Source organism: Topomyia yanbarensis, chromosome 2 (genome assembly GCF_030247195.1).
Source record: "Topomyia yanbarensis strain Yona2022 chromosome 2, ASM3024719v1, whole genome shotgun sequence".
In the NCBI taxonomy this organism is placed as follows: domain Eukaryota; kingdom Metazoa; phylum Arthropoda; class Insecta; order Diptera; family Culicidae; genus Topomyia; species Topomyia yanbarensis.
Window position 1 is genome coordinate 228,377,075 of NC_080671.1, and position 21,853 is coordinate 228,398,927.

At 38.4% G+C, this 21,853-nt stretch overlaps 1 protein-coding gene across 11 annotated transcripts in view; it reads left to right on the forward strand.

The window, feature by feature from the left end:
- The window catches only part of LOC131682955 (adipokinetic hormone/corazonin-related peptide receptor variant I-like), a 1,078,244-nt gene that overhangs the window by 39,876 nt on the left and 1,016,515 nt on the right, over positions 1-21,853 (forward strand). For 7 of the 11 annotated variants that reach the window (XM_058964777.1, XM_058964781.1, XM_058964787.1 and 4 more), the window contains exon 2: positions 12,812-13,027. In XM_058964777.1, the coding sequence (XP_058820760.1) occupies positions 12,885-13,027 (143 nt within the window). In that variant the 5' untranslated portion in view covers positions 12,812-12,884. The remainder of the gene's footprint in view (positions 1-12,811; positions 13,028-21,853) is intronic. The other 4 variants (XM_058964785.1, XM_058964782.1, XM_058964783.1 and 1 more) reach the window with 1 other exon arrangement.

Here is a 21,853-nt window from a genome sequence, read left to right on the forward strand (position 1 = left end):
TTCATACGCATTGTATCAATTGTATTCCGAGTAATTAATTAAATGGTGAGGCACCCTTTCAAATACGACTAAAATGGGCTCTTCTCTCTAATATGCTCGAAAACTTAACGCTTAACGTGAACGAAACAGAATGTAATGCAACATAAGTACATGGGAGAATGTATTACACAGTACAAAAGGAGAAAAAAATATTCCGCCAACTTACCCCAGACTCCCCTAAATATAATTAAATGATAAGAACATCCATATTCTAACAGCAGCATTCACCCAAAGATTTTAAAACATGATTCTTTTCAACTAAAATTGCACATAAAGCTAGTTTCGGTGCGATAAGTAATCACAAAAGACTGATTTTTTTTTCGCCCAGGTGCCCAACACCGCCTTTATACGGGCAAAGTGTTTTACCAAAAAAGCTAAACTTCCGAATTATTCAACTAAACCAATTCACATCTACAGTAAAATGCTACTAACAGGCTACTCAAAAAAAATTTTAGTTATTAAAATTTCCAAAAATAGTTAAAATTTGTTTAATGAAGATTACCACTAAACACAAAATAGTTTTTTTCCACGTTTCCATCGAATTTTCAACTTTGAGCTTCAATTTCCTTTAACAGAAAGCTACGATTATTCAAACAATGTATATGTATGAAAGGTGTGAGCGTTGGGAAGAAATACTAGTGCGGATGACAACATACAAATTTATTTATGGAGAAAGTCGCAGTGGATCGGTTTTATTCGTAATTCCCCTAAAATTGCTAGTCGTAACCCGGTGAACCTATGATTGATGGCACTCAGAAGAAGTTCATGTATGTTATATTTCAACCAAGCGACTGTCTGTCGGTACGGTATGGTTCGAAAACGCGCTACGGAGTAAACAAATGGTTCGTGGTAATTGGCCGGTTCGAGCCCATTCGCCTACCTCCCTGTTTTTTTCCGGTTCTTTTTTTTCTAATTACGATATGATGTTCATATCGCGATGTTTTATTTGAAAGATGCTTTTTGTTAGATATATTTGAACGACATCAGATTCAATGAAAATTTACAGGTTTCGTTCAAATTGTTGTAAAATGACTGATGCAACTAGCAATATAAGTGGCCTTAATGTTCAGATGTTATCGTCATAAACAGCCAGATTTGAAGGGCATTAGTTTTGGATCTTGATGTTTTTGCTGCCTGTAAGCGGAATCGATAGTATTAAATAAAATAATAAGGGAAAGTTCCCGGTTATGGCATATCTGTTATTTCTTGCATGTAGCACGCTTTATTGCATTTTTGACAAAGTTATATTCTAAGCTTTTGGGTTTATGATGGTATTACTATCATTATCGCTGGATGCTCCGTTCAAACATTTTTGGGTTCAATCAAAATGCGCTGGCTGAATTTTCTATTGAATACTCATTAGCTCTGAAATTTTAAGCAGAATAATATTTTTTCGAAATTGCTTATGGTAAACGAAATTGTAAACTTTTGGTTGGTTAGTGAACATAAACAGTGTAGAGTTTTAAAATGTTATTTTTGTGCTCTATATTAATAGCGTCTAAACCATTGGTTTTGCGGTTAGTTCGGAAAATTTTCGTTATTTCCAAATGCGTTTTTTTGATTCCAAACAAATTCAAATAGAGACTTACTCTATTCAGTAAAGTTGTAGCTAATTCTAATACCAACAAAGGAATTTGTTGAGAACACTTGTAAAGTCATGAAGAGGCTGATCATGTTATGTGGACGTCGAGATTCTATGTAGGAATAAATGTTGAGTTTACCTAATCGGTTATAATATTGTCATGATTTAATCACTGTAGTGTAGTAAGTAGCGTAATATGTTGTTTGATTAGAAGCATAAGTTCCAGTTTTCTAGCTCCCACTCCCTCAGACCGCCAAAGCTTTAGATTTTTTTATGACAAAGTTATGATTTTTTTCAATAATCAAACCGCAAGTTAATATATGAATGTGATGTTTTGTAATATATTTTTGCATTTGCGAAGTTGTTTATTAATTACAAATACCTTCAAACTGATCTAATTGACTGACATTGTACTTTGAGGAATCTAATTTTTCGAATTTGTCCATGAATACTGGAAAAATTCGAAAAATTAGATTCCTCAAAGTAAAATGTCAGTCACTTTGTTAACTTCTAATTTTATCAGATTATCATATCACAAAATAATTAGTCTACAGCATCGAAATAGCAGGTCTAGATCGTATATTAGTATTCCAAATAACAATTGGCTTATTAAATAGAATTGATCAGTAAAAATGATTTTATGGAAACATGACTTTGTGAGGCTAAAAAAGTCACCTTTCTTCTAACGTTACTAGAGGCAAATAGATTGTCTACCTTTTGAGATACTGCGCGCCCTTTGTGGAATTCTGCAGAAACGGTTAGAGATACGATCAAACCGACTAAAAATTCACCCTTTAGGGTAACAAAATTGCCTATTTACCCTAAAAAAATTACATTCAATATTTTTTTTGTTGGTCGTTATTGGGATTCAATCGCCCTAACCTTTATAGTTTTAGCGCGAACATAGCGTTGCTGTCTCTAATATGTACCGTTCGAACCGATCTGTCCCGCCCCAACGCCCCGTTACCCATACCTTTAACTTATAAAGTAATGAGCTTATTTTCACCATGTTTCTATTTGCCATCTTTGTTCAACGCATTGGGCGACAATTGAGGCACTAAATTCGAATTTTCGTTGCTCTCAAATACGGGCATTTCATTGTTTGCAGGGCATTTGTGTTGTTAGATTGATTCAAAACAACGAAGCAAAGCTCTTGAACCCAATTCATACGCATTCCATCGATTGTAGGCCGAGTAATTTATGAATTAGTGAGGTACCTTCCTTTTTACCCTATGTAAAAGTAATGGTAGTAGGCCTTTTTGTAGATGGATATACTGGATATATTTTTCCTAGAATTCATTTTAATTCAATATGTTGAACACCCAGAATTGGAACTTAAAATCGCAACGAAAGACGTTGTAACAATGGGAAAAATTGAAAAGTGCTCTAAGCATCAGATGCTCAAGAAAACATGAAAACCGAGTGACTGTCGATCGAGCCAGTAAGAGACACAACTATTCTGATAGAACAACATTGTTGTTCAAGTTGTAAGTTACAATATTACATCATCACAAAGTGTTAGGAAGTTGATAGAACTGCTGATCATCGGCAATTGTCGCGTCTTCGCGTTTGAATAACTAGATACTTCAATGGGTATCAAAGTTGCTAAACTTTCGTATTCTTTAGTTGCTGTTACCATTCAGCTCTTCCTTGCCGAACACCTGAAATGAATGAATAATAAAATATTTTCATACTTTACTTGATGGGCCATATCGTGTCGGTTTCGAAATGTATATATATATATATATATATATATATATATATATATATATATATATATATATATATATATATATATATATATATATATATATATATATATATATATATATATATATATATATATATATATATATATATATATATATATATATATATATATATATATATATATATATATATATATATATATATATATATATATATATATATATATATATATATATATATATATATATATATATATATATATATATATATATATATATATATATATATATATATATAGTTTAGTTAGTAACGTTATAGCAGATCAACTTAAAGGTCGTGAGTTCAAATCTATGTTTTCTCTCGTTTTATATAGCGTTTTATATAAAACTTAAAATAGCTCAAGCCAGTTTACTGTGCATCTCTCCTTTTTTATGTGTTCATTACAGCAAATTAAGTTTTCAAGTGCTTAATCCTCAAAAAGGCAAGCTAAAATCGTGGCTTTAACAGGCATTGCTCCTAAAACCCGGTGATATTAAGTCTTTTTTGGCTTTCTATCAGTGAGAGAATTGAAAGCCCGAAAAAGCTGCATCATTTCTGTTCATAATTACAAGTTTATTCAAATTAGAGGATAATTATTGTAACCAGCCGTGCCTCTGAGAACTTGCCTTTCTGAGGGTTAAAGAATATTAGTAATGCATATATTTTAAACATGGTATACAACACATAAATGATCTGATAGAACGTTTAACAGATGAGTAATTATTGTATTCATCATTAAAGTTGTTTTGAAAAAGGGATATTTCAGTGTATCAGTGATTATGCAATGAGAGCAGATTCGTGCCTCAAGAGACATGATCTTCTACAATTAACAAAACAAATCAAAGCTTTTTGAGCGATTTAGTGGAGGGGATAATTAATACCTTAATACCTCGGCATGCAAAAAATGGATTGCGTTAAAATCGTTATCAATATGATGGCTTCATTCGTCAGTACAGTATTAAAATTCGCACAAAAAACGGGTGTTACACGCAACCCAATGATTAAATTTTAAGAGCATTTATAGTATGTTTATAAAAGTGCATCATAAACCTACATGATGGTTGAATCAGTTTATTTGTACCCTGCGTGTTTGGCTAGCGTATCATCTACTGCCCCCACAAACATTCAAACTATTCACTATGAACACCATAAAAGCACCTAACAAGAATTCTTTTTAATCAGTTTGATTTTTCATTGCGCCTGAGCTAGAAAATATGCTAGCCTCCCACAGAAATACGCCATATGCACCTCAGAGAGCTTGGAAGCGCCCTACGAGTTGGGATATTCTATCCACTACCATCTCATGAGCTCAAATACTCATACCAACGCCCCAAAGAGATACAGTATATGCGCCCCACAAAATCTGAAAGCACCCGGCAAGTTAGGATAGACTATTCGCATAACGCCCCATGAGCATACTACCTACCCGTTAGCCCAACATACTCATACTACTGACCCATAGAGCCTGAAAACACCCTGCAACTTAGAATAGATTATTTCCGCCTCATAAGCTTAAATACTCATTTATATGCGCCCCAAAGATACTGAAACCGGTTGAAAGCGCCTTGAAAGTTTGGAAAGTTTATTGCCCACCTATCTAATTGCCAGGCGAGCCATGGGAATATCATACTAGCTCTCCAGCGAGTGTGGAAGTGCTCTGCAATATATGGGAATATCATACTAGCGCCCAATACAGTCTCGGAGTGCCGTGCGAACTATGAGAATATCGGACTTGCGCCCTAGGCAATTTAAGAGAGCCCTGCGACCTATGCGAACATCAAACTGGTGCCCGAGAGACTCTGAGAGCGCCCTGCGAGCAATGTGAATATCATGCTGGCGCCCCATAGAGTCATATTAGCGCCCTGTGAGCTATGAGACGTAACGACGCTGAATCCCTCTGGATAAAGACTCGACACGTCAATCGTTGTTTACCATTTATCTGTCAGTGCCATTCCAATAGAGCACGAGACCTGTAAATGGCCCTCGTTCCAGGAGGTTTCGAAGCGATTTTCTTCGGAATGAGGGCTTTTGACAGGTCTCGTGCTCGATTGGAATGACACTTACTGATAAATAATAAGAATAAGATAGAGATGGCGAGTCTTTATCCAGAGGGATTCAGCGTCTTTAATGAGAAGCACCCCAGCGAGTGCGGAAGCGCTCTCCGAGCTATGGGAATATCATACTAGTACTGCAGAGAATCTTACAGCGCCCTACGAACTATGAGAATATTAGACTAGCGCCCTAGAGAGTTTGAGAGCGCCCTGCGAACTATGTGAATATCGTAATAGCACTCGATAGAATTTATGAGCGCCCTGCAATCCATGAGAATATTAAACTAGCGAATTTATAAGCGCCCTGTAATCTACGAGAACATCAGACTAGTAACCTAGAGAGTTTGAGAACGCCCTGCGAGCTATGGGAATATCATACTAGCGTCCCAAAGAAACGAAGAGCGCCCTACGAGATATGTAAATATCATACTAGCGCCCCATAGAGTCTCGGAGCGCCGTGCGAACTATGAGAATATCGGACTTGCGCCCTAGGGAGTTAAAGAGAGCCCTGCGACCTATGCGAATATTAAACTGGTGCCCGAGAGACTCTGAGAGCGCCCTGCGAGCAATGTGAATATCATGCTGGCGCCTCATAGGGTCATATTAGCACCATAGGGAGCTTGAGAGCGCCCTGTGAGCTATGAGAAGCACCCCAGCGAGTGCGGAAGCGCTCTCCGAGCTATGGGAATATCATATTAACGCTCCAGAGAATCTTAGAGCGCCCTGCGAACTATGAGAATAACAGACTAGCGCCCCAGCGAGTTTGAGAGCGCCCTGCGAACTACGTGAATATCGTAAAAGTGTTTGAATCTAAGAGCGCCCTGTGAACGATGAGAATATAAGATCAGTCCCCTAGAGAGTTTCAGATTGCCCTGCGAGCTATGGCTCGAGAGAGCCTAAGAGCGTCCAGCGAGCCATGTGAATATCATTACAACGCCCCATAGAGCCAAACTAGCGCCCTGCGAGCTATCAGAATACCATACTAGAGCTCCAGTGAGTGTGGAAGCTTCGAGCTATGGGAATATCATGCTGGCGTCCTAGAGAGTGCAGAAGCGTCCAGCGAACAATGAGAATATCAGACTAGCGCCCTCAAGAATTTGAGATTACCCTACGAGCTATGGGAACAAAATACTTGCGCCAGAGAGAATGTGAGAGCGCCCTGCGAACAATGTGAATATCACACTAGAGCCCCATAAAGCCATACTGACGCCCTAGAGAGCCTAAGAGCGCCCTGCGAGCTATGAGAATATCAAACTAGCGCCCTAGTGAGTTTTAGAGTGCCCTGCGAGTTATGGGAATATCGTACTAGCGCACGAGAGAATCTGAGAGTGCCCTGCAAACTATGAAAATATTTGCTAGCGCTCCAGAGAATTTGTGGGAAACCTAGAAACTAAGAGAACATCACACTAGCGCTCTAGAGAGTTTGGGAGCGCCATGCGAGCTATGGGAATATCGTACTGGCACCCCAGAGAATCCGAGAGCACCCTGCGAACTATTGAAATATCAGACTAACGCCCCAAAGAATCTGTGCGCACCCTGCGAACTATGAAAACTATGAAAAGAGGTTGGGAGCGCCCTGCGAGCTATGGGGATATCACACTGGCACCAGAGAGAATCTGTGGACGCCCTGCAGACGATGATAGTTTCAAAATATCCTAGAGAGTTTGAGAGCGCCCTGCGAGGAATATCATGCTGGCGCTCGAGAGAATCTGAAAGCGCCATGATATGCTGACTGCGAGCTATGTGAATATCATTCTAGCGCCCCATAGAATCTCGGAGCGCCGTGCGAACTATGAGAATATCGGGCTTACGCCCTAGGGAATTTAAGAGAGCCCTGTGACCTATGCGAATATTAAACTGGTGCCCGAGAGACTCTGAGAGCGCCTTGTGCGGAAGCGCTCTCCGAGCTTTGGGAATATCATACTAGCACTCCAGAGAATCTTAGAGCGCCCTACGAACTATAGAGTTTGAGTTTGAGAGCGCCCTGCGAACTATGTGAATATCGTAAAAGCGCTCGAAAGAATCTAAGAGCGCCCAGCAATCTATGACAATATTAGACTAGCGCCCCAGAGAATTTGTAAGCGCCCGGCAAATTAAGATAACATCAGACTAGTAACGTAGAGAATTTTGTGAATATCATACTAGCGCCCTGAAGAGCTTGAGAGCGCCCTGTGAGCTATGATACTACGTATCATACTGGGGCCCTAGCGAGCATGGAAGCACTCTTCGAACTATGGGAATATGATACTGGTACTCTAGAGAATCTGAGAGCACCCTACGAACTATGGGAATGTCAGATTAGCGCAATAGCGAGTTTGGGAGCGCCCTGCGCTCGAGAGAATATGAGAGCGCCCTACGAGCTATGTGAATATCATACTTGCGCCCTATAGAGTCATACTGGCGCCCTAGAGAGCCTGAGAGCGTCCAGCGAGCTATGAGAATATCTTTATAACATCCCAGCGTGGAAGCGCTCTCCAAGCTATGTGGATATCACAATAGCACCCCATAGGGTCTCGGAGCGTACTGCGGGCTATGAGAATATCAGACTAGCGCCAATGTGAGTTTTAAAGTGCCTGGCGAGCTATGGGAATATCACACTGGCGCCCCAGAGAATCTGAGAGCGCCCTGCAAACTATGAGCATATCAGACTACCCTACAGAGTTTGAGAGCGCCCTGCGAGCTATGGGAATATCATGCTGGCGCTCGAGATAATCTGAGAGCGCCTCGCGCACTATGCGAATATCATACTAGCGCCCCATAGTCATACTAGCGCCCTAGAGAGCTTAAAATCGAACTATAGGAATATTAGACTAACGCCCTGCGAACTATAGGAATATTAGACTAACGCCCCAAAGAAGCTGTGGGCGCTCTGCGAACTATGAAAATATCGGACTACCGCCTGAAGAGTTTGGGCGCTCGAGAGAATCTGAGAGCACCCTGCGAGCTATGGGAATACCATACTAGCTCCCCATACAGTTATACTAGCGCCCTGGAGAGCTATGAGAATATTGAACTAGCACCCTAGTGAGTTTGAGAGTGTTTATGCTAGCGCTCCAGAGAACTCGTGAGCGCCCTGCAAACTAAGAGAATATCGAAGTAGCGTCCAAGAGAGTTCGAGAGCGTCCTACGAGCTATGGGAATATCATGTTGGTTCTCGAGAGAATCTGAGAGCGCCTCGCGAGCTATGTTAATATTTTATTAGCGCCCCATAGTCATACTAGCGCCCCAGAGAGTCCGAAAGCGAGCTATGGGAATATCATACCGGCGCCAGAGAGAATCTGAGAGCGCCCTGCGGACGATGAGAGTTTCATAATATCCTAGAGAGTTTATCATGCTGGTGCTCAAGGGATTCTGAGAGCGCCCTGCGAGCTCTGTGAATATCGTACTAGAGCCCTGAAGAGCTTGAGAGCGCCTTGTGAGCTATGATATAGCGAGTAGGAAAGCATTCTCCGAGCTATGGGAATATCATACTGGCACCCCAGAGAATCTGAGAGCGCCCTACAAGCTGTGGGAATGTCAGATTAGCGCCCTGCGAGCTATGGAAATATCATACTGGCGCCAGAGAGAATCTGAGAGCGCCCTGCGAGCGATGAGAATATAAGGCTACCCTAGAGAGTTTGAGAGCGCCCTGCGTGCTATGGGAATATTATGCTGTCGCTCGAGAGAATCTGAGAGCGCCCTGCGAGCTATGTAAATACCATACTTGCACCCCATAGAGTCATACTAGCGCCCCTGGAGAGATTGAGAGCGCCCAGCGAGCTATGAGAATATCATAATAGCACCCCAACGAGTGTGGAAGCGCTCTCCGAGCTAAGTGGATATCACAATAGCACCCCATAGGGTCTCGGAACGCCCTGCGAGCTTTGAAAATGACAAACTAGTGTCCCTGCGAGTCTGAGAGCACCCTGCGAATATCATGGCGCCCCATAGAGTCATATTAGCGCCCTGTGAGCTGTGAAAAGCACCCCAGCGAGTGCGGAAGCGCTCTCCGAGCTTTGGGAATATTATACTAGCGCTCCAGAGAATCTTAGAGCGCCCTACGAACTATGAGAATATTAGACTAGCGCCCTAGCGAGTTTGAGAGCGCCCTGCGAACTATGTGAATATCGTAAAAGCGCTCGGGAGAATCTAAGAGCGCCCTGCAATCTATGAGAATATTAGACTAGCGCCCACAAGAATTTGTAAGCGCCCAGCAAATTAAGATAACATCAGACTAGTAACCTAGAGTGTTTTGTGAATATCATACTAGCGCCCTGAAAAGCTTAAGAGCGCCCTGCGAGCTTTGAAAATGACATAAACTTCAAATCGATTCAAAAAAAATTTCGATTTTTTTGGCTCAGTACAATATATAACCCCTTTAGGAAAATTCAGTTTTCCCACCACAATTTAGATATTTTATTAACAGAGCATTAACAATAATTCGTTGGTATGTCTATTTAATAGGCCATTTTTTCGCTTTCCCATTGATTTGGTTTGAGATTTCTAGCACTGATGTTATCCTATGCTCATTTGAGCGACTCTCTCAGTCCTGCCACTATCCCATGTAGTATGTGTTATCAAAAACATCGCGAAGCATCAAGTTCTAAATGTTCTCAAGCGATATAATATCCGAAGAGAGTGATAAGAATTATGAGAAATGTCTCATCACACTGTTAGGTGGATTAAAAATGTTTTTGGTCATGTTTCTGGCAATGGAAAATTATAAAAATCTTTCGTCCGTATTTAATGTTAAATATGTCTTTTAATAATAGTCCGATTTCAACAATCTGTCGATTTCGGCAGATAATTAAAAAAAACAAAAGCGCCATTTTTACACATTCAAACATTCATATCTTGGAAACTAAACATCAGAATCAAAAACAAATTAATAGCGTTCTATCTGGCTGATAGATCTTTCATTTAAAATTAGTTTGGATAAGATCGTTTCAGCCATTGCTGAGAAACATGAATGAGAGTTTATCCGTTACATACAAACATAGACACACACAGACATTGTCCCAAATCGTCGAGCTGAGTCGATTGGTACAAAAGACTCAGGCCTCGGAAAAAATCTTGAAAGTTTGTGCAAATTCTATACATTTGATTTCATTTCTTTTCTAAGAAATGTAAAAAACTTCGTAAAAAAACCGCGCAAAAAACCGCGTAAAAGTGGGTGTACTTATTTCTGTAATAGCCGTGTTCGCTAACCATTGAATGCTATCCTACGAGGTCTATCGAAAAAGAAAGTTTCGCCATGAACTGTACCAAGATTCAGTTTTGCTTTTGTAATTGATAAAATGAAAATTAAAAATCTAAATTGAGCTCAACATCGGACTTTTAAACTGTATGCTGCAATTATAATCTGATTTTTATCCATCATTTTATACTAATTTTGAAACGGTCAACCAGGATATAAAATTAATATAATATAAAGGATTAAATTTAAGCCAACTGTATCTTACAAGATGTTGATGGAAAAGGAGATTGATTCAAGGTTATATCAGCCAACCTCCAGAGCGAGGGAAGAAATGAAAAAGTAAAAAAGGAATATAGATTTCCTTTCTTAGTTTATAACTGAATACCTCTCCGCCTTTCAATGTCACTGCTTTCATTTCTCTTAAATTTACCGAAAATAGCCAACAAAATCGATTCAGTAGAACGTTGCGGCAATTAAAACATAGAAACAAATCTAAAACTTAGACAAAATTTTAATAATTTTCCCGGACGATTTTAGATCGCTTCATAGTTTTCTACATACTTGTTGATAATGAAATTGCTCATCAGATTCTCAATTTTAGTAATATTTCAATGTCTGCTGTACCTAGTGGCAAAAATGTGAAACAGTTTCATTGCAAAACCTATAAGTTTTCGAACAAAAAGTTTTTAAAATAAAAAGTTGTTCTGAAGCCCCCGACCGATTATTTTACATTTGGTTGCAAGTGAAAGAGAAAAGTCCATTCTATCACATACTGAAGTTTTAAAGATGCAGATTTTCAAATAAACTTCTTCTACCAAACACACCGTGGAAAATGTTCTTGGTTGTCCACATTTTGTTCCCTCTGTTGAATTCGGGCCAGTTTTGACGCGACATCCACTTTGCATTCAGAACGAGTTATACGTTCACCGTCGAGTCGAGTAGCACATCTTTCAGCGTCAGTCACCAAGACAATTCCCATCACTTCCATAGCTTCTAATATCGGTGAAAATCCATGGTAGAAGATGCTGACTGCCAAATAAGTCGAAACATTGACCACCAGCCTGCCAGAATTTGTGGAAGTGTTTTGGCGCTAAGGCCCAGATTACAATATTCAGAGACTTATCAATGTTTTGGGCGTGAGCTCCTAAGCATCTTTCTAATAAATCATTAGATGATAGACTTTAGTAGATCCTGCATGTTCGAAAGTTTCTAAAGTTCTTGTTTCGGCCTGACGCCACTTGCACCAACTGTCCTCGCCGGGTGAACACTTTGAGCGTTAAGGATTTTCGTTCGATGGGATGCAGTGTTCGAGGGAAGCCCAGATTGCATTTTGCAAAGTTCTACAGAATTTTAGTTTCTACGAATCGCTAGTCCATAAAAAATTGTTAGTTCACCGATTGATTTGTCCGTCAACTTTCCCTTTCCTTTCCCACCGATACCTTTGTTTTTTATTCAGTTTTCGTAATCTCGTTCCATACCCATATGCTGATCAACATGTCAGACGCATTCTTTCTTCCGTACGATTTTCTTGTGCCCAAAAAAAACAAGAAACCATTCACAGACGCTCACATTTACATAAACCGTCAAGAATGGACCGGTGAATTCTTTAAACAATGATTTTTCCATAGACAAGTGCCATCGTGGTGCGCCGTGCTTAGTATCTCAGAAACGGCCGGAGATGGGTACGGTTTCTAGAAACATGCCGAGGAATTTGATTTTCACCAAATCATTTCTGTGGCGTATACTCAGATACATATAAATTAAAATTAAACAAAGAAAAAAATCGTATTTTTGAAACCGTGAGAGTAGAAGACCCCCTTAAGTAGTTTTTGAATGGCAGTTAACACCACAAATCGCGTTTTTTCCGGAGACATTCTACAAAAAGCTTCGTCACCAAGTCACTTGTCGGTATGTTGCATAGAAAAATTTCAGAATGTTATTGAAATCATACAGTATAATGTGTACAAAAGTTTTGATCAATTCGCTTCACCCAAATTTAACGCTGTAACCCTTACCCTTCTTAAGGCCGTCGGTCCGTGGCAAATACCTATAAATCTATTTTACCTGATATTTGTTCTAAACTTTCTGGTTGGAGTTAACAGTGTACATTTTTTTAATCGATTTTGTCGCGTGGTAATGAAAAGCACAATAAACTAAATGAATATTCAATGCAAAATAATAATAGATATTTTCATCTCATTACTCCTTATACAGCGCTCCAGATGACATCTAAAAGTGCAAAAGCATCGTTTCTGTCATATAAAAGGTTTTTGGCGTAAGTAAGTGAATGATGCCTTACTCCCTACTAAATACTGCTGACAACGGCATGTTTTTTAACTGGTCGTATGGAGATGGATCAAGAAACAACTCATACCTACCCATCGATATGCAATTTAATGCAGGACATCAGCTTCAAATTGTTGTTTACAGGTGATATTTGATTAGTTCAATATAGTATTTATGTAATTGAATAACAACTAAAAGCATCAACACCACGGTGTTCCTAAAACCGTTATTAACAAAAAATGACCATAAATTTGGCATACGGCATTCGAAAGATGCAGTATCCAAGCATCTTCTCAGTGAATTTCAAAATAATCCATCGAGAGATTCGAGAGATATGGCTATTTTAAGTTTTATGATACGTTTCATAAGGTTACCAGCAAACACCCACTGGTTTGGTCCTATCTTTATAATCAAAAAATATTTGTCTGCTTATTTGGTACTTGGCATTCGATCGATATAGTCCAATTTCGCACCAACTCGAACAAATGTTGGCAGTACCCTCTCAGATTTTAATGAAACTTTCTGTACATGAGAACTTTGTCACAAAAAGCCACTTTGCATACTTTGTTTTTCCAAAAATGATCTAGACTGTCTTTTGAAAACATAACTCCGCCAAATTTTTTTACCAATTTTTTTCAAATGGCTGTAGTCTAAAAATGACAAATCCTACAAAAAATGTTGTAGGAGTGATTTTCACAAAATTAATCAAATTTTTAAATAAAAATCTTAAAATAATTCCTCATCGACTCCTACACTGAAAAAAATCGATTTTAAAAATTTAAAGACAATTTGCAAAAAAAAACCATTGTATTTTTATTGAAAACTAAAGCAATGAATGTCATAATCATCTCAGAATTCAATAAAACACAGTTTGTGAGAAGATATTGTCTAATTTAGCAACTAAGCATACTTTTATCAAGGGGATACATACCTTTTCCACAGAGAACAGACATCCATGATCGAACAAAAATATTTAAAAAACGTGTGTAAACATTTAAATTAATATACGATAAACACTAGCGCCGCCACACCAACCTATCCCAACTATCTGTCAAATCCATTCCGGGACCAGTTCGAAATTGTGAATGTATTCAGTATGGAATCTTATTCAAAGAAAACAAACGATTCCGACTCAATCGGTTGATGCATTTCAGCTTGAATTCATGCTAGAAGTCCGAACCGGTTCCGGACTAGTTTGACTGGGTAGAGGAATAACCGCTGTCACTTCTGTCGAACTCAGCCACCAAAAAACATGCCGACAGTAGCGCACATGGTTTGGATATCCGAACTACCTTCGAAACCGTTAGAGATTTTACACAAGTTGAATGCTGAAGATGGACGTCTGTTCTCTGTGTCTTTTCATTGTTCATGGAATCGAAATTTATTTTATTACTTTATCTGAAAGTATAACTCTTCAAGAATGTTTCCTCAAATTTTTATAGAGATCCGAGAAATAGATCGAAAGTTACAGCGCTTCCAAGCGCGCTTCATCTACCAAGAGCAGTGGCAATTCGAAACTCGATTATCTCGAAATGACGTTTTACTAAAAATGGTTTTTCCGTGATCACGATTACCGAAAATCTACTGAATCGATCTTCTTATTTTTTTCAATTGATCGTAATTAATTTTTCTCGTACGTGTCGTATCGTTTAACGATTCCTTTTTTAAGCATAAATTTTTGTTTCACGAATAAGATTTTTTTAATACAATTTTTAGAGATTAAAACAGCGATTTTTTACTAAAAACGTTGTCTAATGCAGAAAAAACTACTATTTATTCAACTAATCGTTAAGGTATGAGGAATTCTCATATACTAATGAAATTTTTTGAGTTTAGGGATTTTAGATAATCTATTGGCCTTTAATAGTGATCACCGCAAACCTCTTAAATAAAAAAGGGTTTCGGGGAAAAAGCCATAACTCCGCCAAATATAAATATATATTTATAAACTTATGCTTGTTTATTTCACTGAAAAATATACTACCAAAATACTATAAGTGTGATGTAATTAAATCAAACTTTCAAACTTTCTTGATATTTTTGTCCCAAAAAGGTATGTATGTTTATGTCATTAAGCAAATATTCCATTATTACTTCTTTATTTTCTTGTTTAATTCTGACGAAGGATCAGGGAAAAGAATAACCACCACAACATTATGTATTGGATTTTACATAATCAATTATTTATTTTTATATATAACATTTGTCTTAAAACTATCTTCATGCATGAAATTTTGTATTATTTCTATGCAAGGTAAATATTTTTGGTTGATCTTCTGAATTAGCATATCTTTTTGCCTCTACTTTGCCACTAGGAATAGGCACAAAACTGTGGAATTTCTGAGTGCCAGATATTGTTTTGGCGTTATTATAGAGTTATTAAACAGTTCTTCGAGTTCTTCTGACATTTTGTTCTAGTGTTCAGTTGATATGTAGCAGAAATTTAATATTTTTATCAGTTTGTTGAATTGCCCAGTTATATAACATTCGGGGAGTTGTTGTGGTATTTTCACAGCAAGACTGGCTCCTTTTACCATTCGCTTTAAAGTGCCATAGCATCATGGGGTCCTTTTCCATGGGATGTTACAAAAAATTCCATTCTGCACTTAAATCATACTTTGACTGGAATCTACACAAGCTTGCGAAGTTTTTCTTATTTTTGTATTGTGGTGCTGCTCTATCATACATAAAATAAATTTTAGAAAAGTTTGTCAATTGTTTCATAAAATTTATCATTTTTGAGATGCACAAATGAACAGCAGTCTTCTAGTCTACCAATCTTCCAGTCTTCATTCAACTTTGTTATGAATATATACTAAATTCATTACTGATACTTTTTGCATGTATCAGACAACTAGCAGTTGGGAAAATGGATTCTGATATGATTGGCATATTGATTTAGTTTTCAGAAAAAAAAATACACTGAAGAAAAAAATTCAGTTTGGACAAGAAAACAGTTTTTTTCAAATAACTTTTTTTCCTTGGAAGTGTATAACTTGAAATTTTGACGGTAGGTAGGATCAATTATATTGTCTATTTATTGATGTAGACAACTCTATTTTATATTCTTCTTAATGAAAATTAACGATGAAACGTCTACCTGTTCAATAATGAAAAAATATTAGAATCGGTCAACAAACCATTGAGATATGGCCTTTTGAAGAAAACATTCCAACTTTTATCATTTTTTTTAATTTACGCATAATATTCAACGTTTGGTAGACAACCCTATTTTGATATTTTTTCAGTGCACCATATAAATGGCACCTTTTGTACATTATATTTATGTAATTAAATAGTACGGTTTTCCTTTAAAAAGCGCGACACGTATAAACGATCTAAATGGTCAATTGACTGGTAGAAAACCCATCTATGACCACATACCACATCCAAACCGTTGAAACTTTCGATTCCGTCAATGAAATATTTTCAAACTTGCAGGGGATATATTTGATTACTATATCTTTCGAATGCCAAGTACCAAATAACTAAGTTTATAACTGATTCGCTCTAGAATACCTATCCGTCTTTCAATTTCATCGCTTTCGTTTCTCTTAGTCTCAAATTTGCCGAAAATAGCCAACAAAATCGATACAGTAGAACCTTGCGGCAATTAAAACATAGTAACAGGTACCAAATAAGTAGACAAATATTTTTTTGTTTATAAAGATAGTATCAAACCCGTGGGTGTTTGCTGGTATCCTTATGAAACGTATCATAAAACTTCAAATTACCATATCTCTCGAATCTCTCGATGGATCATTTTGAAATTCACTGAGAAGATGCTTGGATACTGTATCTTTCGAATGCCGTATGCCAAATTTATGGTCATTTTTTGTTAATAACGGTTTAAGGAACACCGTGACACTTTCTTCTTCTTGTAATCTTTGAGCATTCAAAAAACGTTTCCATTCAAGCTCTTGGATACAAGTTTTTGTTTTATTGGTTGCAGCGCTTCAGGCTTTATGGATTAGAAATTTTATGTCATCCACGTTGAACCTATTGAACGGTATTTTATTATTCATTATATATATAATTTCATATCACGGTTGTGTAGTAGTTTCATCTTAATCTACTCTATGGAAGATTTTCCATACATAGAAGATAACTTCGAACTTCGAGAGTGGATTTTGTATTTGCAAATGAGTTTTCTAGACAATCAAACTTTCTGGCTAGACAATATCAATGTTCATTTTCTTAGTCGACCGTTACCGGTAGTAGACGTAGTTGAACGGCGCTACGCTTCAAGTATTTATTTGATTGATTTAAGCCGCACGCGATTTTCGAAAAAAAAAGTTACCATTATGTCGTGCAGTGTTCGATCGTGTTCAATTAGTGATGACCGTTTCTTATGGAAGTGCGAGTTTTGCAATAAATTGTATCACGCGGCCTGTGTAGGAGTGCAATGGCACCAAGAGCATCACATCACGTCTTTTATGATTCCTCTATGCTCGGATTGTCAGCATAATCTTAAAACGGGAATTGACACACGTAAAGTGCTGTTCCAATAGGAGAAGCTGTTTAATTTAATGAAGACGCAAACGGATTCCAATCTTCGAATGGATGCCGACATTAAAAAGTTGAACGCATTTGGTGAACTGTTCGACAACATTGATCACCTCTTTTAGCTGGTGACGGTGACTAATGTAAACAATATCACCTACGCGAAAGTTGATTATGCGGTGTCAACATTTGTGGGGTGAAGAATTAATCAACTAGTCTCATACCCCTCGCTAATGATGCTTATGGCATACTTGCTGTCTTGGCAGCACTGCCACTGCACAGTGGATGTCAAATATGCTTGTCTCAGTCCATGTTCATACGCATTGCGCAGCAGCCGTCAGTGGAGGTAAGTCTTGCTCGTGTGTCTCTCGTGTCGAGTGATTTAATCCGAAGTTAGGGAATTTTCACATTGACGATCCTGCCAGTCTATTACGTTAGTTGAATGGCGAACGAGATCAATAGAGGAGAAATCACTCGGCATGGGAGAATGGTAATGGAAATGAGAGTGGTAATGAAAACCAAGAAAACATAAAATGGCGTGTTGGGACGACCGACAGCGAATTGCGTAAAGAAAACGCTCCTGAAAAAAATAACAGACGTGGTAGGACGACCGTCTATTGGTGGATGTGTAAGGAAAACCATCTAATAAAACAAAAAAGGCGTGTTGGGACGACCGCCAGCGAGTTGCGTAATGAAAACGCATCAGAATAAAAAGAAAACAGACGTGTTGGGACGACCGTCTATGTGCTAGATGTGTAAAGAAAACCATCTAGCAAAGTCAAAATGGCGTGTTGGGACGACCGCCAGTGAGTTGCGTAACGAAAACGCATTAGAATAAAAAGAAAACAGACGTGTTGGGACGACCATCTGTTGCTAGATGTGTAAAGAAAACAAAGTCACAATGGCGTGTTGGGACATCCGTCAGTTTCGTAAAAAACGCTAAAAAACAGACGTGTTGGGACGACCGTCTATTGTAAAGATGATTATGTGTAAAGGATAATCAACCTTCACAGGAACGAACACGAACTTGTATAAGCGTACAAAATGCCACGCTATTCAAACTTGCTATTTTTTCAACATAGTTGCATCGTATACATTTAACCTGAGCGAGCGGTGTGCATTTTGTATAAGCTTTGATTTGGTGATTATTGTTCTCAAAAATTGGTGCGCACTTTGGAAAGATAGGCATAAAGCAATGAACGTCAGTGTTAATGATGCTGAGTGGAAAGAAAGAGAACAGTCGTGCTACGAGCCTATGTGTACATGTATCAGGGGGGTGTCACTCCTGTCATCCGCTATATAGATATACAGGCTTTGACAGTAGTCAACATCTGATGGGCTTAGCCGCTTCTAGACCTATGCCGCACGTGCAGTAGCATTGGGTTGTTTTGATTTTAACAAAGATGTTAGCTAGGACAAAATGGCTGCCAAGCAGGGGCTTGACATACATGCATAAAGCTCGATTGTGTATTCCTGTTCGAAATAACGTGAAAGTAGCAAAACTTGACAAATGTTTCCATCTTTTTCCCACGTCATACTGGTGGTCTTTAAAACGGTTGAACCATTACAAGAGTCGCACAAATACACGTCATAAAGACATGAGTGATGCAGCCATGATCAGATTATTTTTCCTTGCAAATATTGAAGAGCTTGAAAGGTTGTTATGAGGTCTGTTCCAGTACCAGGAGAAACTGGAAGTACTCCGGAGAAAATCGTTCCTGTACTCTCTTCTTCTCTTTTTTTCTTCCTCTGGTAGCAAACCGGAGTAAAAAGGAGCAAAGATTTTTTGCTCCTGTTTACTCCGGAATGACTTCCGTGTACTGGAACAAACCTATTTTCATCTGCCCGAATACACTGAAAAAAATACACCTGTTGTGTCGAGGGGAACGACACTCCCTGATTGTAAAGAACTTATAATTTATTAGTCTGAACGGATTGATAAGGATTGGCTTTGATTATTTGAAAATTTATTTGCATTTCCAACATTCCTTGACAATGGTTAGGAATGCTCGAGGATGATTGTCATGAAAAAAGTTAATTGCTCGAAATTCACGTTTTGACAGTTTCAGTGCTCGATGCAATCAAAACAAAACATTTCCAGCAGCATAACTGCAGGAACAAATCATAACAAAAAGATAAATTTGGTTGTCAGAGTTAGTGAAAGCCTCAAACAACCTCCTGTCATGGACGTCGTCTCTGTACAGCCTGCATCACTGCCATGAAAAGCAAAACTATAATTTTGGATCGAATCGTTAAAACCTGCATCTGGTTACTAAGTGCCGATTTTCTGAATTCTGAGTGTATCAAATAATCCCGCATGTTGCAAAACGTCGCGTGGAATATTGTGCATAGCGCCGAAACTAATTGTTTTGGGGCTTTATAGCTATTGTGCCCCATATATGTAAGTTGCTGTCAAACTCCATATGTTGGAATAGAGTTGCCAAGAGGCTGGATTTAAATACAGAGTATACAGAGTTACCAGTTTCATCCAATTGATCGGAATTCTAGCAAAATTGGATTGAGATGGGATGGATTCGTTGTAATTGTTTCGATTTTTTGTTTGCAATACTCGATTTGTTAGATATTTTTTTTAATTTTTTTTTACATTTCCGAAAAACATACGAGTTTATGCAAAACTGAATGGAATATAACAATTATTCTGAAATGACGTTCCTCTAGTGTTATGTAATTTAGTCGGCTGACAAACGAGTCAACCACTGATAATGGATTACTATTATTGCCTTAATTGCTTGTGAACGTTTTCATCTGCCTAGGCTTATTTTCTTATCTTGATTTGATTCGTGGTTTTTGTCGAGATTATGTTTCATGATCTTAGATTGACTACGATTAAAATGCGTTGTTCTAATAAAGGATGTTGAGTAAATGGTCAAACGAACCGGATTATCTTTTATCGGTTGTTATTGTAGTGAAGACAGAAAAAAGCAAACAATCGTATGCAAACTACCTTAGGTGTAACAATAATCGAAAAGCAATGATCTATAGATCAGTCAAAATCAGGGGTGGCTTCCCTATGCCGATGTACAAACATTAACTGTAGCCAATGTTTGGCGGGCCTAGCAGCTTCCATGCCGCCCATGCTCTTGCGTTGGGTTGTTTTGATTTAAACAAATGCAGATGCAGGCTTAAAAAGCAGAAGTTTGGTCAAGTATAATATTTCATGTTTGAGCATCAGGCAAGTTTAGTTTATTTGTGGTGCAGTAGTGTCTATAATATAAGGGATTGGCTAGGTAGTATTTGATCCAAATCCGCAAACAATTATTGTTTTCTATTTCCATCTAGAGCGAATAAATAGTCCTTCTTTTTAATTGTATATTCAGCGCATTTTACGGAAAGAAAATAAAAAAACAAAAATAAATAAGCTTCTAGTATGTGTGATAAATTAAGCCACAAACGGAATGAAAGGCTACGAAAAATACCAATCAACATTCTCCAATGTTTGGGTTCCGTATGCCAGTTTATTTAGCTCCCTCAACAAGTATGTGCATGGCGAATCAGTTCACTTTGCCCAGATAGAAGCAGCTCTTTCTTTGCAATCAAGCTGCGTTGGTATTGAAATATTTTGACGTTTGAATTTCGGGGAAAACTTACTTACGCTTACATGGCGAATTTTTTGGTGTCAAACCAACCACTTCTTAGTTTAAGAGGAAGGCGGAACTTTTTTGAAAGAAGAAGGAGCATGAGGGGTGAAGAATTAATCAACTGGTCTCATACCCCTCGCTAATGATGCTTATGGCATACTTGCTGTCTTGGCAGCACTGCCACTGCACAGTGGATGTCAAATATGCTTATCTCAGTCCATGTTCATACGCATTGCGCAGCAGCCGTCAGTGGAGGTAAGTCTTGCTCGTGTGTCTCTCGTGTCGAGTGATTTAATCCGAAGTTAGGGAATTTTCACAACATTATCGCGCGCTATGGCAACGCGGTCAATAAGGCCGATGAGCTCGTTGTTTTGAAAAATCATATAACGTCATTATTCAACATATATATGGAATCCACAAGGAAGCGCATTGAGGAGTACGTGGTGGAGCTCACCATTGACCTGACTCGTGAGTTAAAAAAATATGCTGCGAAGTTCAGAATTTAAGCGTAATAACCATTGACATGGCGTCTCAATGCAACGAACATACCGGTAACCAGTCGTTTTCTGCTCGAGATGCTCTTGACGAAATAAAATCACAAGCCAGCGCTGTTGGCGACGATATTTTAGACGAAGTAAGGGCAATTACCGCGACAATTAAAACCCTGGAAACCAGTGTTAATAATGCTCGTTTGACACCTGCGATGTCTCCCCCCAGTCTGATCGACGAATTGACCGACGTTTCAAATAAAACTGCTATCTCAGGTTCGCAGCATAACCAAGTGGCAAAAGATGGATGGCGCACACTTGGTTCTAAAAGAGTGTGGCGCTCCGACTGGTCAGAATATGACTTACGTAAACAGCGTCGT